At 41.8% G+C, this 17,091-nt stretch overlaps 1 protein-coding gene across 4 annotated transcripts in view; it reads right to left on the bottom strand.

Annotated features, from left to right (window-relative positions):
* The window catches only part of fermt2 (FERM domain containing kindlin 2), a 37,015-nt gene extending 22,132 nt beyond the window's left edge, over positions 1-14,883 (bottom strand). For 3 of the 4 annotated variants that reach the window (XM_026151090.1, XM_026151091.1, XM_026151092.1), the window contains exons 1-3: positions 14,583-14,883; positions 13,264-13,421; positions 397-630 (exon numbers count right to left, since the gene is read on the bottom strand). In XM_026151090.1, the coding sequence (XP_026006875.1) occupies positions 397-630; positions 13,264-13,420 (391 nt within the window). In that variant the 5' untranslated portion in view covers position 13,421; positions 14,583-14,883. The remainder of the gene's footprint in view (positions 1-396; positions 631-13,263; positions 13,422-14,582) is intronic. The other variant, XM_026151093.1, reaches the window with a different exon arrangement.
* Between the last annotated feature and the right edge of the window lie 2,208 nt (positions 14,884-17,091).

Raw genomic sequence — 17,091 nt, 5'->3', positions numbered from 1 at the left:
AGACTGATTGGAGCCCAGGTTTCAAGGACATGACTTTAGATTGGGCTGAAAGTCAGGAGACACCACTTTGGCTCTGTGAGCTTAGACTGTGTTTAATAAACACAACAAATTGCCAGGGATAAAAACAAAGAGGGAGGAAGGGCATGATTAGCTATGTTTGATGTCGAGCATTTTAGACCTTTTCCAAAAATACTATCACCACAGGAAGTTTCCAGTTAAACAGGGTGTGCATAAGTAAACTGCATGCCCCATTTTGCAAGTGAAACAATTTCAAATACATAACTACTTGCCAACAACACCTCATCTCACACTGGCTTCATGAGAACTTTTCACATGTCCACTTAAAATAAAACTGTTCATTCTATTCCTCTGAAAAGGAGTCGATCGTTCACTCACTGAAAGTTTTGCAGATGTCCGACACGGCCTTGAAGACCCGGTCAGAGAAGTTGACCTTGACTTTCATGTGCTTCATGTTGGGGAGCTGGAGCCGTAGCAGTTTGTGCTGCGGCGTAAAGAGCAGCCTGGCGTCAGCTTGGATGCCGTACTTATCCAACGTCCAGTGGGTTTTTAACAGCCATGTCTTCTTCTTCTCCCACCAGAGAGCATGGTCCGACCAGTCCCTCTTTACATCTAAGAGAAGGCAGAAAAAGATGGAGAAGTTACAGTGATCAATATGTAAACTGAAAAGCTGCAAAGAAAACTAAGCAAAGAACGGAGCATTTATATTGCTGTATGGTAGAACACTGTATAACACTCTACTGATAACCCAACCAAGTATATCCCCTCCCAGCTGGAGGTCACACTTGATTGAAAAGGGGCACCAGCACATTATTGCAGAGACGGTGAAGTCAAAGACAGAGGAGGGGGGGAAAAGACTGAATGTGTGAAAGACGTGGCTGTTTGTGTGACGCTGAGGGAATATCAGGTTCATACCGCCCTCTTTGTTCCAGAGTCACACCGTGATCCCTTTAAAGCAGACGCAAGGCACCCAAAACCCTGCATTGCTTCCAGGCTTTTGCTCTGCAGGGGATCACCAACAATAGCGACTGACCTGTAGTCTCATGGTGTATGTGTCTCACTTCAAGGGGAAGGTGAAAACCACAGGGATTTGAGGGAACTCAAAGCATCTGTTTTGCAGATCACCTGGTTCTCGTCTGTATGTGAGCAGCTCAGCAATGTGCTGAAGCTCTATTTGAATTGCAAATCAAAGTGGTGAGCAAAACCGAATATTCACAGACATAGTGGTAGCTCTGTTAAAACCATTGTTCTCATGTATTAATGCGATTCATCAGTGACTGGGATACATTCACAAATTAGCCACGCAAGTTAAGCGGTTAGCTCAAAGGCTCATAACTTTACACGGTGTTTAAAATACCAACCGGCTATTTATGTACCCCACACTGTGCACGTGTTCCTTTATGATCAAGAGTAAAATTTAACAGTCTTGTTAGCAGACTGATAGTTGAGATGACGTGAATAAGCCTGAAGTTTTTTTTTGACTACTTTCAGATGTCCCCCGAGTAGTGATGTCATTATCCCGACATTATTTCAGGAAGGCATTTCCCAGATCGGTCTCATTTCCTCCACCCACATACCTCTTCACTGTTTCTCCAGCTTATTCTCAGTCTCACTCTGAGTCTCTCTATGCTCTTAGTGAGTCATTGCCCAGACAGAGACGTCAGTTTGCTCAGTCACCGTTTAATCAAATCATTCGATACTGATACTGCGGGGTCAGTGAGGGTGTTTGAAAAAGGTCTGTATGCTCGTCAACAACCTATTGTCAGACAGACGTTTGATATCCCTACAAAGATAAGAAACCAATAGTCAGATCACAGGAATATAGTGCAAATGCAGTATATTGGCACATCATGATTCAGGTTTCAGTTAGAAAATACAAAAGCTCAGTAAAGTTTACATATGCAGACTAAGGGAAAGGTTTTACCACAAAATACCCCTATGAAGCTTCCAATTGTGCTATTTAATCTCAACTAACTCTAATTCAATGAATTATCGAGTCTGTACATTAATGGAAAAAAATATGTGCTTTCTTCCTCATTAAGGACACCGACCTAGTTTGCATTCAAGGCTGGTAGCACAGGAGAGAATACGTCGTCAGCTCATTACATCTTCTGCTGTTATGACACGAGGAAGGACACAGGTAATAATGCACAAACTGGAGCCATAATGGATTGCAATTACCTTCAAGTACACTGTGAGCAAGCAGCAGTTACACACAGAACAGCGCAAAACCTCACATCCATTTTCCCTTTATAATGTTGATGTTTGCTGGTAATTCATTCTATAAATTGAAAAGTACATCAAAGTGAAAGACTGCAAAGATGATCTTGAATGTTTCTCTTTGCGACCTTCTCTGTCAGTCAAACAGTTTGGTGCCACCATGGTGGGCTTTTGTTTCCATGTGCTGCTGTTGTTTTCCACGACCTTTACATACAGGCATCTATACACACTGTTGACACACTCCTGCGGACTCTGCCTAAAAGCTGAATGAATGGGATTAGTGGGTGAGGAAGTGAAACAACAGATTGTCTCTCCTTAGACCAAGGAAGCAAGACTGCTGAGATGTGAGTAAAGCAAACTGGGCTGAGGAAAGGATTACAAGAGATGGGGAGAACAAGTTTAAGGAAAAGAGTGGCCACCAGCATGTCAATGCAGATGGCATTGTGAAAGCCTAGGGCTCTGTGAATTCTCCTGGGGAGGGGTTGTTTGTCAGGCTGTTGGCACTGTTTACTCCAGTGGGCAAACACTTGGTACTTGAGTGAAAACATTCCAGGCTTTCTGAAGCCCTGTGAGAGTTGCTTTAGCAGCATGGGGTCTAGCTGTCATCAAGCAGTTCTGATGCCTCAGCTGTGCAGATAACAACTTCATATGCTACCTTTAGAGAAACTGCTCCCTTAAGTCTTCTACAGCTATTAAAGGCTGAAATAATGAGAGGGAGCACAGAGAGAAAATCTGAAAATAATCCTGAATGTATTTTCATAACTCTGCTCACAGTTTTTCCTCTTTCAACCTTGTAATTTCTGGTGTCTGGGAGCCCTGCAGAACAACTAGCATTAACGTTTGGCACTCAGGTCTTCACCACAGACCACATTCTATAGAAATATCCTTATACTCGGCATGCATGACCACCATACAATCTGTGGCAAGACATGAGTGCACTTTTTGGCTGGTCTCAGCTACCCTCAAGAAGCTCTCTACGGCCCCTGCTTCTGTTTCTTTGTTGCCATCTTATGCCAAAACCTTCCTGGACACGACTTTACCGTCTCGTTGCTTGTATCATTACGCAGTGGGTCGATGTGTCGTGATTGGATAAGGGCAGCTCGGGCAGGCCTCCATTGGACTCTTAAAGCTGTAACATGGTAACTCAATCCACAGATAGAGGGAGGGCCAATGGCATCTACCAGCTAAAAATGCAGTCTGCCAAGCCTGACGTAATACAGCAGCCAGAGGAATGGGGGGCCTAAGTAATTGGCTGCATTAAATGTGGACCCACAGCGCCTTAACAGAATGATGTGTGTGTGTGTGTGTGTGTGTGTGTGTGTGTGTGTGTGTGTGTGTGTGTGTGCGCGCGCACGTGCGCATGTGTACAGCTTGAATGACATGAGGAGGGGAAAGAGAATGGGAAAACCGTGTTTTATGACCTCTGCAGGATATGACAGATGATACAGAGTATGTGTGAGGAGGTGTGGGTATTAGTCTAGGGGAGGGTGGTCTTCTTATGCATGCACTAACTAAATTAGCTCCCTGTGTTATGTGCGTGTTCATGATTTAACAAGCGAAATTAATTCATAAATTGTGCCCAACCAACTTCTTTCCCCATTCGTCACCCTTACTGCCGCAGCTTTCAACCAAGACCACTTCCTCTGCTTTGTGCACCAGATACCACAACCAGAATTACTGGTTTAGAAAAAGAAGAGGACGGATTAATAATGCCATTGTTTTAGGAGGCATTTAGCAAAAAAGACAACAGACAGACAATGCTAAAATTGTACTCTAAAGGGCTTGAACTGCCACTCCCTTCTACATCCTGCCTCTTCATCCATTTTCTTTTAGTCAGCATCGGTGCAGTTTATATTAAGTGACTGTGTGTAGAGAGCCCGTCTGTGAGGGGGAGAGGACGGGACAACAGAGAAAAGCATGAGAAAAAGGGAATGAGAGAAAGGTCATGGAAAGGAGGAGTGGAAGAGGATGAGCAGAGGACGGGGAGGAGCTCTGTCTAGGGACACAATGTGAGAGGACAAGTGATAGGAAGCATCAGGAAGAGGAATTTCAAAATGAAGGTCTATCTGTGAAAAACACTAAATATACAGAAACATCTTCGATTGTCCTCATGCCTCCAAAAACTAAAACATTCATGTTTGCATCTGTTGCAGAACAATGTCATAAGCTCATAAATAAATCTTATCTGATCAATGGAAACCAATTCTCAATTGGAATAATGCTTCTATATTTCTAAAATGTACAGAATGACGACAAAAAAAACAACCAGCAGTTCTGCAATCATGTGACCATGTTTTCAGCTAACAGTTATATTTATTTTCTGAACTAATCAGCTAGTCTTTAAAATGTCACAAAGTGTCTCTCTCAGTTTCTTGAAGCTCAACCTGAAATGATGAAACGGCCAATTTTCTTCCATTAACAAACCAATTTACCAACAAATAAGACTGAAAAGAGCAGGAAAAGCCCACAAAGGACGGAATTTTCAAAACATAAATGATCTGAAAATAGCTGATTATTTTTCTATTGATCACTAGATGAACAACCTATTACCTAATTGTTGCAGCTCTACAGTAGATGGGACGCCAACAACAACAACAAAAAAACCACACAAGTCATTCTTAGATGTGGTCTCTGTGGACTCAGTGACTCATGCCCTCTCTTTATTGGGTTTCAACCAGCACAGTGACAGTCAGCTGTTGCCTAAAGCAAAATCCAGGCTCATTTCTAGCTTCACTGATGGAGATGATTTAAGAGAAGACATGGTTACAGCTCTAGACTATTTCTTGTGTTAGCAAAGAACAAAATGATTGTGGCTATCACAACAAATCTGTTAGCTGTCAGTGATATCCAAAGCCACGCAGTGCAAGATTGTATCTTTTTTTTTTTAAGCTGCTGATAAAAATTAGCTCGGTCATGCAGTTTCCTTGGTGACTTCTGGCTGACGCCACGGGGAAGTGGTGCAGGGTGACAATTTGTTTTCATACACAACAAAGACAGTGCAGCAGGTTCGTCAGCCTTATATCTCACACACACACCCACACTTTCTCCCCCTGTACAAAGAGAAAGCCCTTCTAAATATATTCCACATCTAAAGCAGGGTGAAGGTTGGTATTGACAAGCAAAGATACAGCCAACAACTGCAATGCACTAAAATAGAGTTACAGCAAATGGCTTTTAGGTTCTTTGTAGCTCGTACGGTCACGCTGGATAGCATCAACATCAGATAGCCAACATGTGCACAACAGGTTAAAAAGAGAGGTGATGACAGTATCTGTATGCAGGGCATCAGACAAAGTCACGGTGGATTGTATTTAAAGATCAAAGCGATACAATGAATTCAGCAGCTGGTGTTAAAGACAATGTATGGAGTTGTAAACAGTGTTAATCACTACACATCAGAAGACAGCCACACGATGCACATGTTCCATGTGATACACAACTAAGAAAAGTGTAAAGTTAATAAGACAAACATGCAGTGTTAATCCCTTTGCTATTCACAAAGCAACACTGTTAAAACTGCAGTGCTTTCCATTGACAGGCTAAGTTAAATTAGCTGAGATTACTTCAGCCTCTTGTTACGTAACACAGAATTCTTCCAATACCTCAAACATGCCATTTATCAAAGGAAAGAAATATGCAATACACACAGTGCCCAAAAACCATTTAAGTGCATTCTGATGTATTTTGGAATTTATAAATCCCCCCAACACACACACCCAGCCTAGAAGACTCCTATTTACACAACAACACTCGAAACTATACCATTACTGACGTCATCTTCATGACGGTTTCACCACGCCTTTAAAGGTCTTTAGTCTTTTGTCTTCCCACCTACATCACATGCTACAAACTACATCTTTTCAAGCATAAACAGGCCCTCTGGGTTTTCACATTAGGCTGGTATATACTTGAACGCTTGTGTACAAGGTACAGAGGTAATCTGGTTGGTTGTTTGGTCAACACCCTTTCATTCAACCAAAATTGCTAGACAATAACAAGTTTTACTTTAAAAAGGAGGAAAATGACCACAACAGTGGCCTTTAAGAACTGGTCTGTAATCACCGAAGGAAAAAGATCTACCCTGCATTTTCATGGCTGCTAGCTTTATTAAGGTTTACATTTACTGAACTCTTTTTTTATCGTTGGCTTAAAGTTTAATTGGCAGTGACACTGTCTAAAAGAACAGTACAGTAACTTGTCTCTGTTAACATGTTTTACCAGTGTTGGTGCAGAACACTTTGGACTTTCCATCTATCCATGGAAACTTACCCCACTTAGGGTCGTGGGTGTGAACACATCACAGTAATAATACTTTTATAATGAAACAGCCACAGATTCATGAGCCCCAGCATTTGTCAGCAGCAGCTAAAACCAGACCAAGCTGGTCTCTCCTGCAAACAGGAAACTGGCCGCGTCTGTTGTTATGATTTCAGTTGAAAATAACAAGTTCAAATAAGATTTCAGATACGATTTCAGCCAGGATAGTTTTTTTGCTTCAGTTAACCTTTGATTATATATAGACATGAATAGCACACCCAAGTACTTACTCCTATTGTACTTCTTTGAAGTACACTGCCTGCAGCGCGTGTGAACCATTACACAATCTATAGAAAAGACCCCAGAGTCGCATATAATTGGCAGGCATCACGGTCAGGTCTACTGATGGGAAGGATGGTGGTTCAATACCTGGCTTCGCCAACCTTAAAGTTGAAGAATCCTTGGGCGATATTGAGCCACAAATTGCCTCCAATGAAATAAAAGTGTGTGAATGTTAAGCAGCAATTATACTATCTGTGTCTGTAAGATCTTCATGATCGACTCAGGTCCCAGAGACATAAATTTTGTCATCAGACAGTCCTTGTGCCTGCCTGTTTTCTGTGACCACACCAACTCGTCCATGTAGAATTTACATTAGAATACACAAACTACGCATGTGCCCCAGGCAGTGGTCTTCGAGCGTACATCAAAAGACATATAACGCCTAGATTAGACTCCACTGCAGATGCAACAACAACAATGATCAAGTAGTCATTGCTGTTATACTTGTTTGACGTACGCTTGAGGTCCTCCACCTGATGAGAATGCATAGTTGGAGCATTGTAATGTAAATTTTCTGCGAACGAGTCATGGTCACATTAAAGTCTGCATAAACCCCAGCTCGTTGATTTCAAAATTTACGCCACTGGGACCAAAGTGGACCCTAGCAGACTCCCGGATGTGGAAAGTATAATTCCTGCTTACCCAAATGGCTACTCGTCTGTCGTGTATCTAGATGTCTATCGCTGCAATGCGGTAAAACCTAGGCTTTAGGTTAAAAGTGTTTAGGCATATAGGGAAAAAGCACTTGCATGAATGTGTATGTGTAAATGGGTGAATTTCACTTAGAAAAGTGCCACGTAAGTAGCCCATTTAATATTACCCCTCGTGCTCACTGCCTAATGATGAAATTTAGGTCACTCAGAAACCAAGCAGACCCTCGCTGACACATGAAGTGAAATCAAGGCCTTACAGTTTTACATCCCAGTCTCATCTCAGCAACTTACAACTCTGCAGGACAAGATCAAGCAGCTTCAACTATAAATGAAGAAGACAATATGGAGGCCTACACGTAAGATGGTAGTGTAAGAGCTGCTGAACTAGGCTTTTATAACATTGAATGAGATATCCTAACATGAAATTTACTGATAGGAGTAAAAAGGGTGTAACAGCGCTGGCTTTGATACATTAGGAAAGGCCAGAGGGCTATTAAAGGAAAACTCCTTAGAGACAGATAGTTTGTATCCATTTGTGTCATAATCCAAACACAGCAAAACAGTGAGGGTACTCCTCCTCCACCCTAACACAGCTTTATGCAATTAAGTGTTCAGGGACCCGGTGGAATAATGACATTACAAAGTTACTCTGGGACTAAGATCAGTGGAACAGATACACAATACTCATTTGTCCTCCATGTATGAAACCTACCAGACGTGCCTTCAGGACTGTGATAAGCTGGCCCGCTGATGCCCCTGTGATTTGGATGGCAAAAAACTATATTGCAACATCATGAGAAATTCTCAGGAGAACAAACATACCAAAGTGAAAGTTCTAAATACTGGAGGCAGCTAAGAAACTCTTATTTCAGATGATTTGATCACTGAAACAAAACTTTTCTCTATGAATGGGAGAGCAGAGGGGAAAAAAAGAGGTGGGGACAGCTTTAAAATGAATGAATGTGGGCTGAGAAGCAGAACAAAAACTCCAGATCAGTTTACTCCATTGACACACAGGTGTGTGGTGTTACAACAACAATGTGGAGCGCTAACATTTCCTTCCACTGGATCCTTTGTGCTGTTTGTACTACAGAAAGGTCGGGGGGGGGGCAAAAAAAACAACAACCTGGCATCAGTGTCGCAGAGGAGCCAATAATATTTTGTTCCGGTGCATGTTTCAGATGCCAAACATAATTAATTAAATCATCCATAACAAACAGCAGTCCTTTCATACAAGTGCTTACAGAGAGAAGGCAATGGAAAACAATGATATTAAAATCCAACTGGATAATGGTGCACTTTTCAAATCTACATTTGTAAAGGGGATCAGATTACCAGCCATTTTCAGTGGGTAAATCATAATCTTGATAGCATTAAATGAATCATTATTAAATTAATCCACTAATAGCTCAAGCTCTGAACCTAGCACTCATGAGATTCTGGTTGCATCAACTTCAGCTGTATAATCAGCTGAATATTAAAAGGAAAAAAGAAAAAAAGAAGTAGCTCAGCAGACCTAATTGGGCTGCCAAACACTTCTATATATGGCCAACACAGAGTATGTATAGAATTATACTGACCAATGGCCAGCATATGATCACATTTGCAAGTCTAAGTACAGAGCAACACAATCACAGCATCTTACTGGTGAAACAGGAAAGCTCTAGCCTGGGCAGGACCACCACTTAGGATAAGTACTTCCTGCCAGAGAGATTAGACAGTAAGATGAACACACAGCCTGCCAGGCCATTTCTCACTTCATGAGGGCAGACCTTTCGAAAGGCTCCACAGCCACAATCAATGAGTCTCATTAAGTATAGCAATTTGTTTAAACCGTGTGTCGGGTCACGATGATAGAAAACAGAACACAGGTGGTTATAACCACCTGTCAGTGTTGTCCTTTGTGTACTGTAATAAAAGTAAAAGATGTGAGAGATGTGTTCGCTCTCCTCGGGAAAGCTATAACTGATATTGCAGACCCATCTCTCTCTCCTCAGCCCAAGGCGAGGATGCAAGGCACACAGGCAGGAGAAGGTGCATTTAAAAAAGAAAAACCATAGCGGAAGGTCAACATCCTGTGCTAAACGGCAGCTGTTTCCCAATGAAACCTGGACACCACTGTCTTAAACCAGGGCCTTCTGGTCACCACAACCTGCAGCAGCGGCAAGATCAGTTTTATTAAAGACACCAAAGTTAAATAGCTGACCAAATAAAGTATTATCTTGAAAACCAAATTTGTTCAATGCAAACATTACAGTCACTTGCAAATCAATCCTAATTCAACACTTAACAAAAAAAGAACATGGTGATCATCACAAATGCATTGAGGACATGCAGCAAAGGTTTTCTGTGGTGGGTTTGTGGTGAGGGATCCAAAAACTGCAGGTCACTCACTGGAAACAATCACATTAACTCTCAAAAATATGCAAGCTCTATTTTTGTAACACTTAACAGTCAGTGTAAATGAACAAACCTGTGTACCTCTGTGTTTGCTATTGATTATTAAGCCTTGCTACGCCAGAGAAGCGGATGGTTTTGAATATTCAGACACAATAATCAAAATATATTTGAAAAAAGTGGAACAGAGAAAAGAGGGTGAAGTCAGAGCGAAACATGGAGAAAGGAAAAGACAGAAACAGAGCAGTAGGTGGTTGAAGCAGGCAGCAAAGACTCCAGCAATGACGGCAGCGACCAGAGCAGCATGCCAAACCTTTGGAGTCATTTCCTGCTTCGTCGAAGACTTTTATGGAATTTTAGCAGCGTAGCTAACGTCACAATGAGGACAGACAGCAACAGGAGAGACAGTTCAGGCCTATACTCTATACAACTTCCTCTCCCTCGCTTTCTACTCTAATTTCTTCTTCTTTGCGGGAAAAAGATGAAACTATATATTTTTTTCCAGCAAAGAAGAAGAAATTAGAGTAGAAAGCGAGGGAGAGGAAGTTGTATAGAGTATAGGCCTGCCACTTCTAAAACATTAATCGATTATGCACTTTACCCCAGTTTACCCAAACTAAAAGCTGCACAACTTCCTAATGTTGTTTGTACAATACTTGTTTTGCCTCCTAAATGGCGCAGAATTGCCTTTTAGAGAGGAGTGCAGCACTTTTAGAAAACATCAACAAAGTCAGAGAAAGCGCCAATGATTGAGCACAATGGCAGGATGAAAGGATTATAAGAGCAAGGGACGAGGGGTTGGTTAATCAGCTGGCTTTAAATACTGCTCTCCTGGAGTTTTGCAGGGAAATGGAAGCAGTGTCCGCTGCTGTGATCAATAGCGGAGTGCCTTCCTGGCATTTGTCTATTTAATCCATTATCGAAGGCCATCTGAGCCTGCACTGTGGATGGGAGACCTGCAGCACAGAGGAAGGGTTGAATGATGAAAGCAGGATGCATGCGGTTGACACACACCCACCAACCCACACAACCATACTCGCATGTGGAAACACATGGACAAATACTACTAATAGGAACAAATGTATAGCCTGTTGTTCTTTGCATAACAGGCAGACAACACACACAAACACGCTCATAAAACTATTATACGTACTGTGTGTGCAAATATACCCTATCACACATATTAACAAATGGTGCTGACAGCAAACAAAACAGTGCTATCATCATTGTGGAAAGCAGCTGAAAAAACTGAGTCAAAAGGTGGTTCCTTCATTTTAAAATGCAAAAGACCAAAATACGAAAAGAGGAGGGAGTGTGAGACAGAGGCCTTGCTTGCAAACACTCTTACACCTGTGTTCTTTCTCAAAGCACCATGTGAGAAATGCCATCTATGTATAACCACTACGACCAAGCCACCAGCAAATCCAACAGCGAGTACCCGACAACACTTGAAGGGTGTTTAGTACGCAGCACTCTCACTACCGAGAGCTGCGAGATATGGAAACAGGTTACTGAAAACGTCTTGCTTTTCATTTCCCCCAAACTCAGAATGTAATTTGAACAAACAATTCATATTGTACACCAACACAGTAACAAAACTTCAACTAAGATAAGAAGTGCGTGTTCAAAGCAGCCAAAATTCTGTGTGACATTAATAGTGCATGCTGTCCTGCAAAGTGCAGTCATGTGGATAACTTATACTGTCTATTGGTTAATGATTACAGTGGAAAACAAACTCGTGTTTAGGGATAGAAGAAAGTCCCAACAGTCTCCATAAACATGTTAGAAAGCACAAAAACATCAAACCATCAGAAAGCAATTTAATGCTACTACACAAGCTCTGCTCTACCTTGAAGTATACTTGAGTAAGCCAAATTAACTGCAAAAAGGTTGCTTGCAACATGACAGTATGGAAAAGATTCCAATATATTTTATGAATGTAAACAAGGCTGAAGCTACAGCACTTTTTTATTGTTTGATGGGATGTGACAAAGGCACAAACAAATATGTGAACCCACCTCCTCCTATTTTACAGCCAACATCAAGCTTAACAAATCAAAACTATTTTCAGTTGTGGACGTGAAGACCTCAAGTCACTGGATTCTTTAGGAGATTAGAAGAATAAAAGAATAAGTCATCAATGACAACATCCTTACAAACAGGAAAACAGAAATTAGAGATGGTGAAAACAAAAGATAGACAATCAGCCTTGATGCGGCCTCTGATACATGATGATTTAACTGTAATAAAACTGGTCTAACCTAAAACACCTTTTATGTTACGATATAAACCTATCATATCCCATGTATGAAACGTAATGACGCACAAACACCAACAAATGTTTGATGTGCTTTCAGTACACTACATGGCCAAGAAGGTGAAGAAAAGTTAACTCAGAGAAAGTGACAAAGCCATGCCTTGAGCAGAAAGACCAATGAATTCATCTCGTCCCACGCTCGTCAGCAACACTTCCCTCTCCTAGCAGAGATGCCACTCCGCACAGTCGACCACAGCGAACAAAGACCTCAATTATGTGGAGCTCTAACAGGAGAGCTAAAAACAGTACCATGGGCAGGGAATAAAACCTTGGAGCGCTGCAGGAATTCTGAGCATTCAAGCGTCGTCAACACACAACAAACTGTCACTCCCAAATGGCACTGCAACCACCACCGCTACTGACCTTTCTGCAGACTGCATGAAACAGGGCTGTGTTCAAGTGGCTGGAACAGAAGACTCTTATGCTTACTTTCACCCAAACTTGTCAAGTGCATAACTGCAGCTACACAACAGTTCATGAAAGAGTGGGGGGAGGGAAACAGTGTATGGTTCATTTTATACCTTGGGTTACTGACCCATATATGCTGCAGGGTAACAAAGAGCAACATTAAGCCCCGTTTGAGCTGGTTGCAAGCAACTTTTATTCTCATTAAGCAATTTGCACAGGCGAACCAACAGGCTGCCCTTTATTTTCAAAAACAATAGCAAACTGTGTCCAGACTCTAAACTGATCCCCTTCCTCTGACTTTCCTTCTGATTCCTAAATCCATACTTTTAAGCTTTGCCCATATAGACTTTGTGCTTTCACAAGAAGAGCTGTGTTTCTGTGTGGATGCTCACATCTAATTTGAAGAGAAGTAGTATTTACTGCCCAGCAAACATGAACAGATAACACAAATCAGCCACACGTCAGAAATTCACCAGTGGCAGGATGACACAAGGAAAGGTTTATTACAACAGGAATACATCTAATTATGTATCTGCTTATTGACTGTGGATTGCTTTCTTGTGTTAAGACCACGCGGTGCCTGTTTATTACACTTTAGATTAGCTGATTAAAATAGTCACAACCACTCCAGCAAGCAGCACACTCGCATACCTAACTTCTCCACCAGTTTGAGCATGACTCCACCGATGTGGATTTCCCCAGTGACCCTCAGCGACACGTCCCTGTAGAGGTCGGTGACATGAATCTTCAACTCCCACGTCCCGTCGGCATAGCAGCCATCGGGCATCCGGATCCCATCCAGCGCCATCCTGCCAAACAGAGCCAAAGTTTGAGGGACTGGAAGAGAGAGGGGGGCAAAGGTCTTATCTAACCTTTGTCACACTGATGTGAAGAGAAGCATTTTGGCCACTGTAAGTAAATGCATGTGTCGCAACCCCCAATGCATGCTTTCAAGACCTTGAGTAAGAAGCCTGTTAGATGCCTCAAACAGAAGGCTGATTTCCTTAGCATGGGTACATTTACTTTAGTAGTTTACTAAAAACATGTTACTTGCTCATTTCTTGAAAGCACAAACCTACTGTGCTTTCAATTATGACATTATCATGTCATTAGGGTGAACAACACAGGCATTTACAAGGGACAGGGGGTATTTTGAGATACAATTGGTGCACATTGTGGGGAAATCCAGGATACAGTGTTTCCAGTGGAGTGTGCAAGGTCACTGTGGGAAGTGTTACCTTCTGTGATTAAAGAATTTACCGATTGCCACAAACATCTGAATGTTGGTATAATAGTTAACCCCCATTCAGCCACTTTTTAATTACTTCTTGAAAACACTTCCACGCTTATGGCAAAGCTGTAGTTCTGACAGTTGTGGTGAACATTTGACCCTTGGAGAATGATTAAGTGAAGCAGGACGGAATTAACCGTTTTTCCATCGCGCCACATCTCTCGCTGGGAAGAAGACGAGCTCTGCTGTTGGAGGACCGCCAAAAAGTTACAGTATAGCCAATTTGTCATTCCTTGATCGGAGAGTGTCCGACAGATCAAAACAGCCGTCCAATCAATAAAAAACAGAACAAAGGCTATAGTCCCCAGGCTACAAGTTAACCAGAGGCCTTTGGCAGCGGTTATTTACACAAAAGTGCCGGTTCACCTGTTAAAAATAACGGTAAAAGCAGCCTTACAAATAGGCAGAGAGGGGGAAATTATGTAAGCAGAGCTCGTACAACAAACTACCCGGCCCCGTGTTGCACATTGCAGTCGGTCCGTAAAGCGGTAAGTTCAGAAGAAAGTGTCTCTAAAAGCAGACAAGCCTCTTAAATTAGCCGGAAAAGTTATTAATATTGAACGTTTTATTGAACGCAGCACAGGCTGTAGGAGGAAAAAGAAAAAGGTTTTCTTTTTATGTATTTCACAGCAGAGAACGGGCACAGCTTTGAGGTCAGCATTTAACTCTGAACACTCACCTTCACAAAGACGAAAAAACGCTGAAGCAGTCGTCTACACGGTAGAGAATAAGTCCCCCGTCTTTAAATCATGTAGAAAGTCTGTAAAAGGAATAAAAAAGAAGAAAGAAATCCCCGAAGAACTCGCTGAAGAAGTGAAGTATCCCAAACTGTTTTCCCGCAGGCTTCGGCTTAATGGAGTCCAGCCTTCCCCTTTCCTCCCTCCCTCTCTTTCCAGCAGTATAACGTCACCGTCACTTCTCCAATCCCACTTTTCCTTTCATACTGGGAGCTTTTCTGGTCGCGTACTGGTCCCTTTGTCGCCTCTCACACACGTAACACTCGAAGCTTTCAAATGATTTGTGTGCCTCTGTGTGTGTGAGAGAGAGTCGCCTCCCTCCCGATACTTTATGCGACGTTGTAGAAATAATAATTAGCGTGACATTTAACTATTACTTAATTAAAATGCAATAAAACAGGACATTAAAAAAGGTAAAAATAATAGCATCAAAATGAACTCAAAAGTAAAAGTGCGGTGCTGATAGATATACCAGTAATGTATATCCCCTATATATAGTACAGTATTTTAATATTTTTAGTAAATCCATGATGGAAGAAAATCGTGTGTCTATGTGATTTTCATTATGTATTTCTGCCTACTTTATATAGCTACAGATTGGAGCTTTAAGCAACAGGAATGAAAAAAAAATGTACTTCTACAAATATATCATCTTCCTTATTCTAGATCTTAAATGCAGCATATGAGACATAAAATCCAACATAATGGCTCAGGTTTTAAAAAGCTGTCTGACAAATCCATACATTTATTTGACAATCACGCCATCTAAAAATATAAGTCATGTGTGAATGTGAGCTATATGTGCAAGCTGTTTTATTACAGCTTTGCTTTCTGGAATAAGAAATTCATCCGTTTCTGGTAGTGTTATTAGACATGCAGTTAAGATCTCAAGCTACCTTTTATGGCAATCGTGCTGCTGAGCCTTGCAGCAGCATCCAGGGATCTTTGGTTCTTTATTCATGGGAGTAAGTGGACAGAATAACAGGGAATTTTGGTTTCATCACTTTTCCAATGTGTTTTTCCAAAATCCCACTTTACTGATAGCCATAAATACTGTTATTTTCTTTAAGTGAACACTATTTCAGCCAGTCGATTAATATGAAGTGTGGAAATTAGCCAAGCAATGCAGATCCCTCTGTTCTTTGCTGACATTGAAACATTTGGCTGTAAAATTTGAGCCTGTGAAGAAAACTTCCTCACAAATATTTATTTTTATCTAATAGAAAACAATATACCAGAGCATAAGACGTAAAACTCCAGACAAGAAATCTAAAAAAGAAGAAATAGGTCAGTAGTGAATAAATAATCTTAATTAGATTATCCAATTCCACATCACATATTATCTTTTGTAAACTATATTTAACTGTCTCTAAGCCACTAATTACACTGTATTAGAAACTAATTGAATTACAGAAGCATCACATGTTGAGTGCTGATAAATCATCAGTAACTGCAGAGAAAAGGGAACACTGGGAGCTTTTAGACATGCTTTCTGTGAGGTGATCAAATGAAAACTTTGGGGGGGGGGGGGGGGGGGGGGGAATCAGAAAGCCAGCCATCTCCTTTCTCTCCAGAGCAGCAGAACAATACCCGCTCTCCAAGTGAGATGCAGTAAAGGGCCATGAATCATCAGTGTTTCTGGCTCTGTCTTCTGATGAACTCACTGAGCTCCAATCCTCCAGCTCAGGAATCTGGGCCTTCAGACTACGGTCGGCATCAAAGCGATTTATAACCGCTCTCCTTGCAGCTCCGACCCCCTCGTCAGTGTCTGGCAGTCGACCCATTGCCTTTTATAGGCTGTGTTTTAATTGCAGAGTAAACATTTGAGTCAGCCAGATGCAGAGCAGGAGAGTCAGATGGAGAGCTGGCTTGGCTGCTGGTGATGTGGATGAGGACAGAGGAGGTATAGTGGAGGAAGCAGAGCAGTGAAGGAGGTAAGGGTAGGAGGTAGCGGGGTGCTCAGGGATTCACATTTATTGGGTTTTTTTGGCATTTGTGGTTGTAGATGGCTGTAGTACATTCCATTTTTCCTTAAAGGTATATAAGTGAACACAACAGAGCAGTCATGAATATATTTAAGCATATTAATACTGCCAAAAATAGCTCAACTAGGTAAGAGCAATAGATGGAAATGACTTAAGAGGAAGGACACTGGACAGCTGGTCACTGTGGTCCTGTTTTTTTGAGTATTATCATTAGATGACCAATGACTGACCTCTTGTGGTCAAACACAGAACAACAGGGCCTTTTGTGAGTCACCTCTAACTGGTCCCATCTGTGAGCCTCGCCTTTGCAGATGTTGCTAAACTGCATTAAACTCGCCCCCAGTGGAAGCCACAACAGCTTTAATACAATGCAGGCTATTCACAATCTATAAGTCGGCTTTGTTGTTCACTTCAGGGGCCGCCTCGGAAAGAATCTGGTCTGAGTTTCAGATGAACAAACGCTTCT

Source organism: Astatotilapia calliptera, chromosome 19 (assembly GCF_900246225.1).
Source record: "Astatotilapia calliptera chromosome 19, fAstCal1.2, whole genome shotgun sequence".
NCBI lineage: Eukaryota > Metazoa > Chordata > Actinopteri > Cichliformes > Cichlidae > Astatotilapia > Astatotilapia calliptera.
Note: the sequence above shows the minus strand (reverse complement) of the source record. Positions and strands in the feature narration are given on the sequence as shown.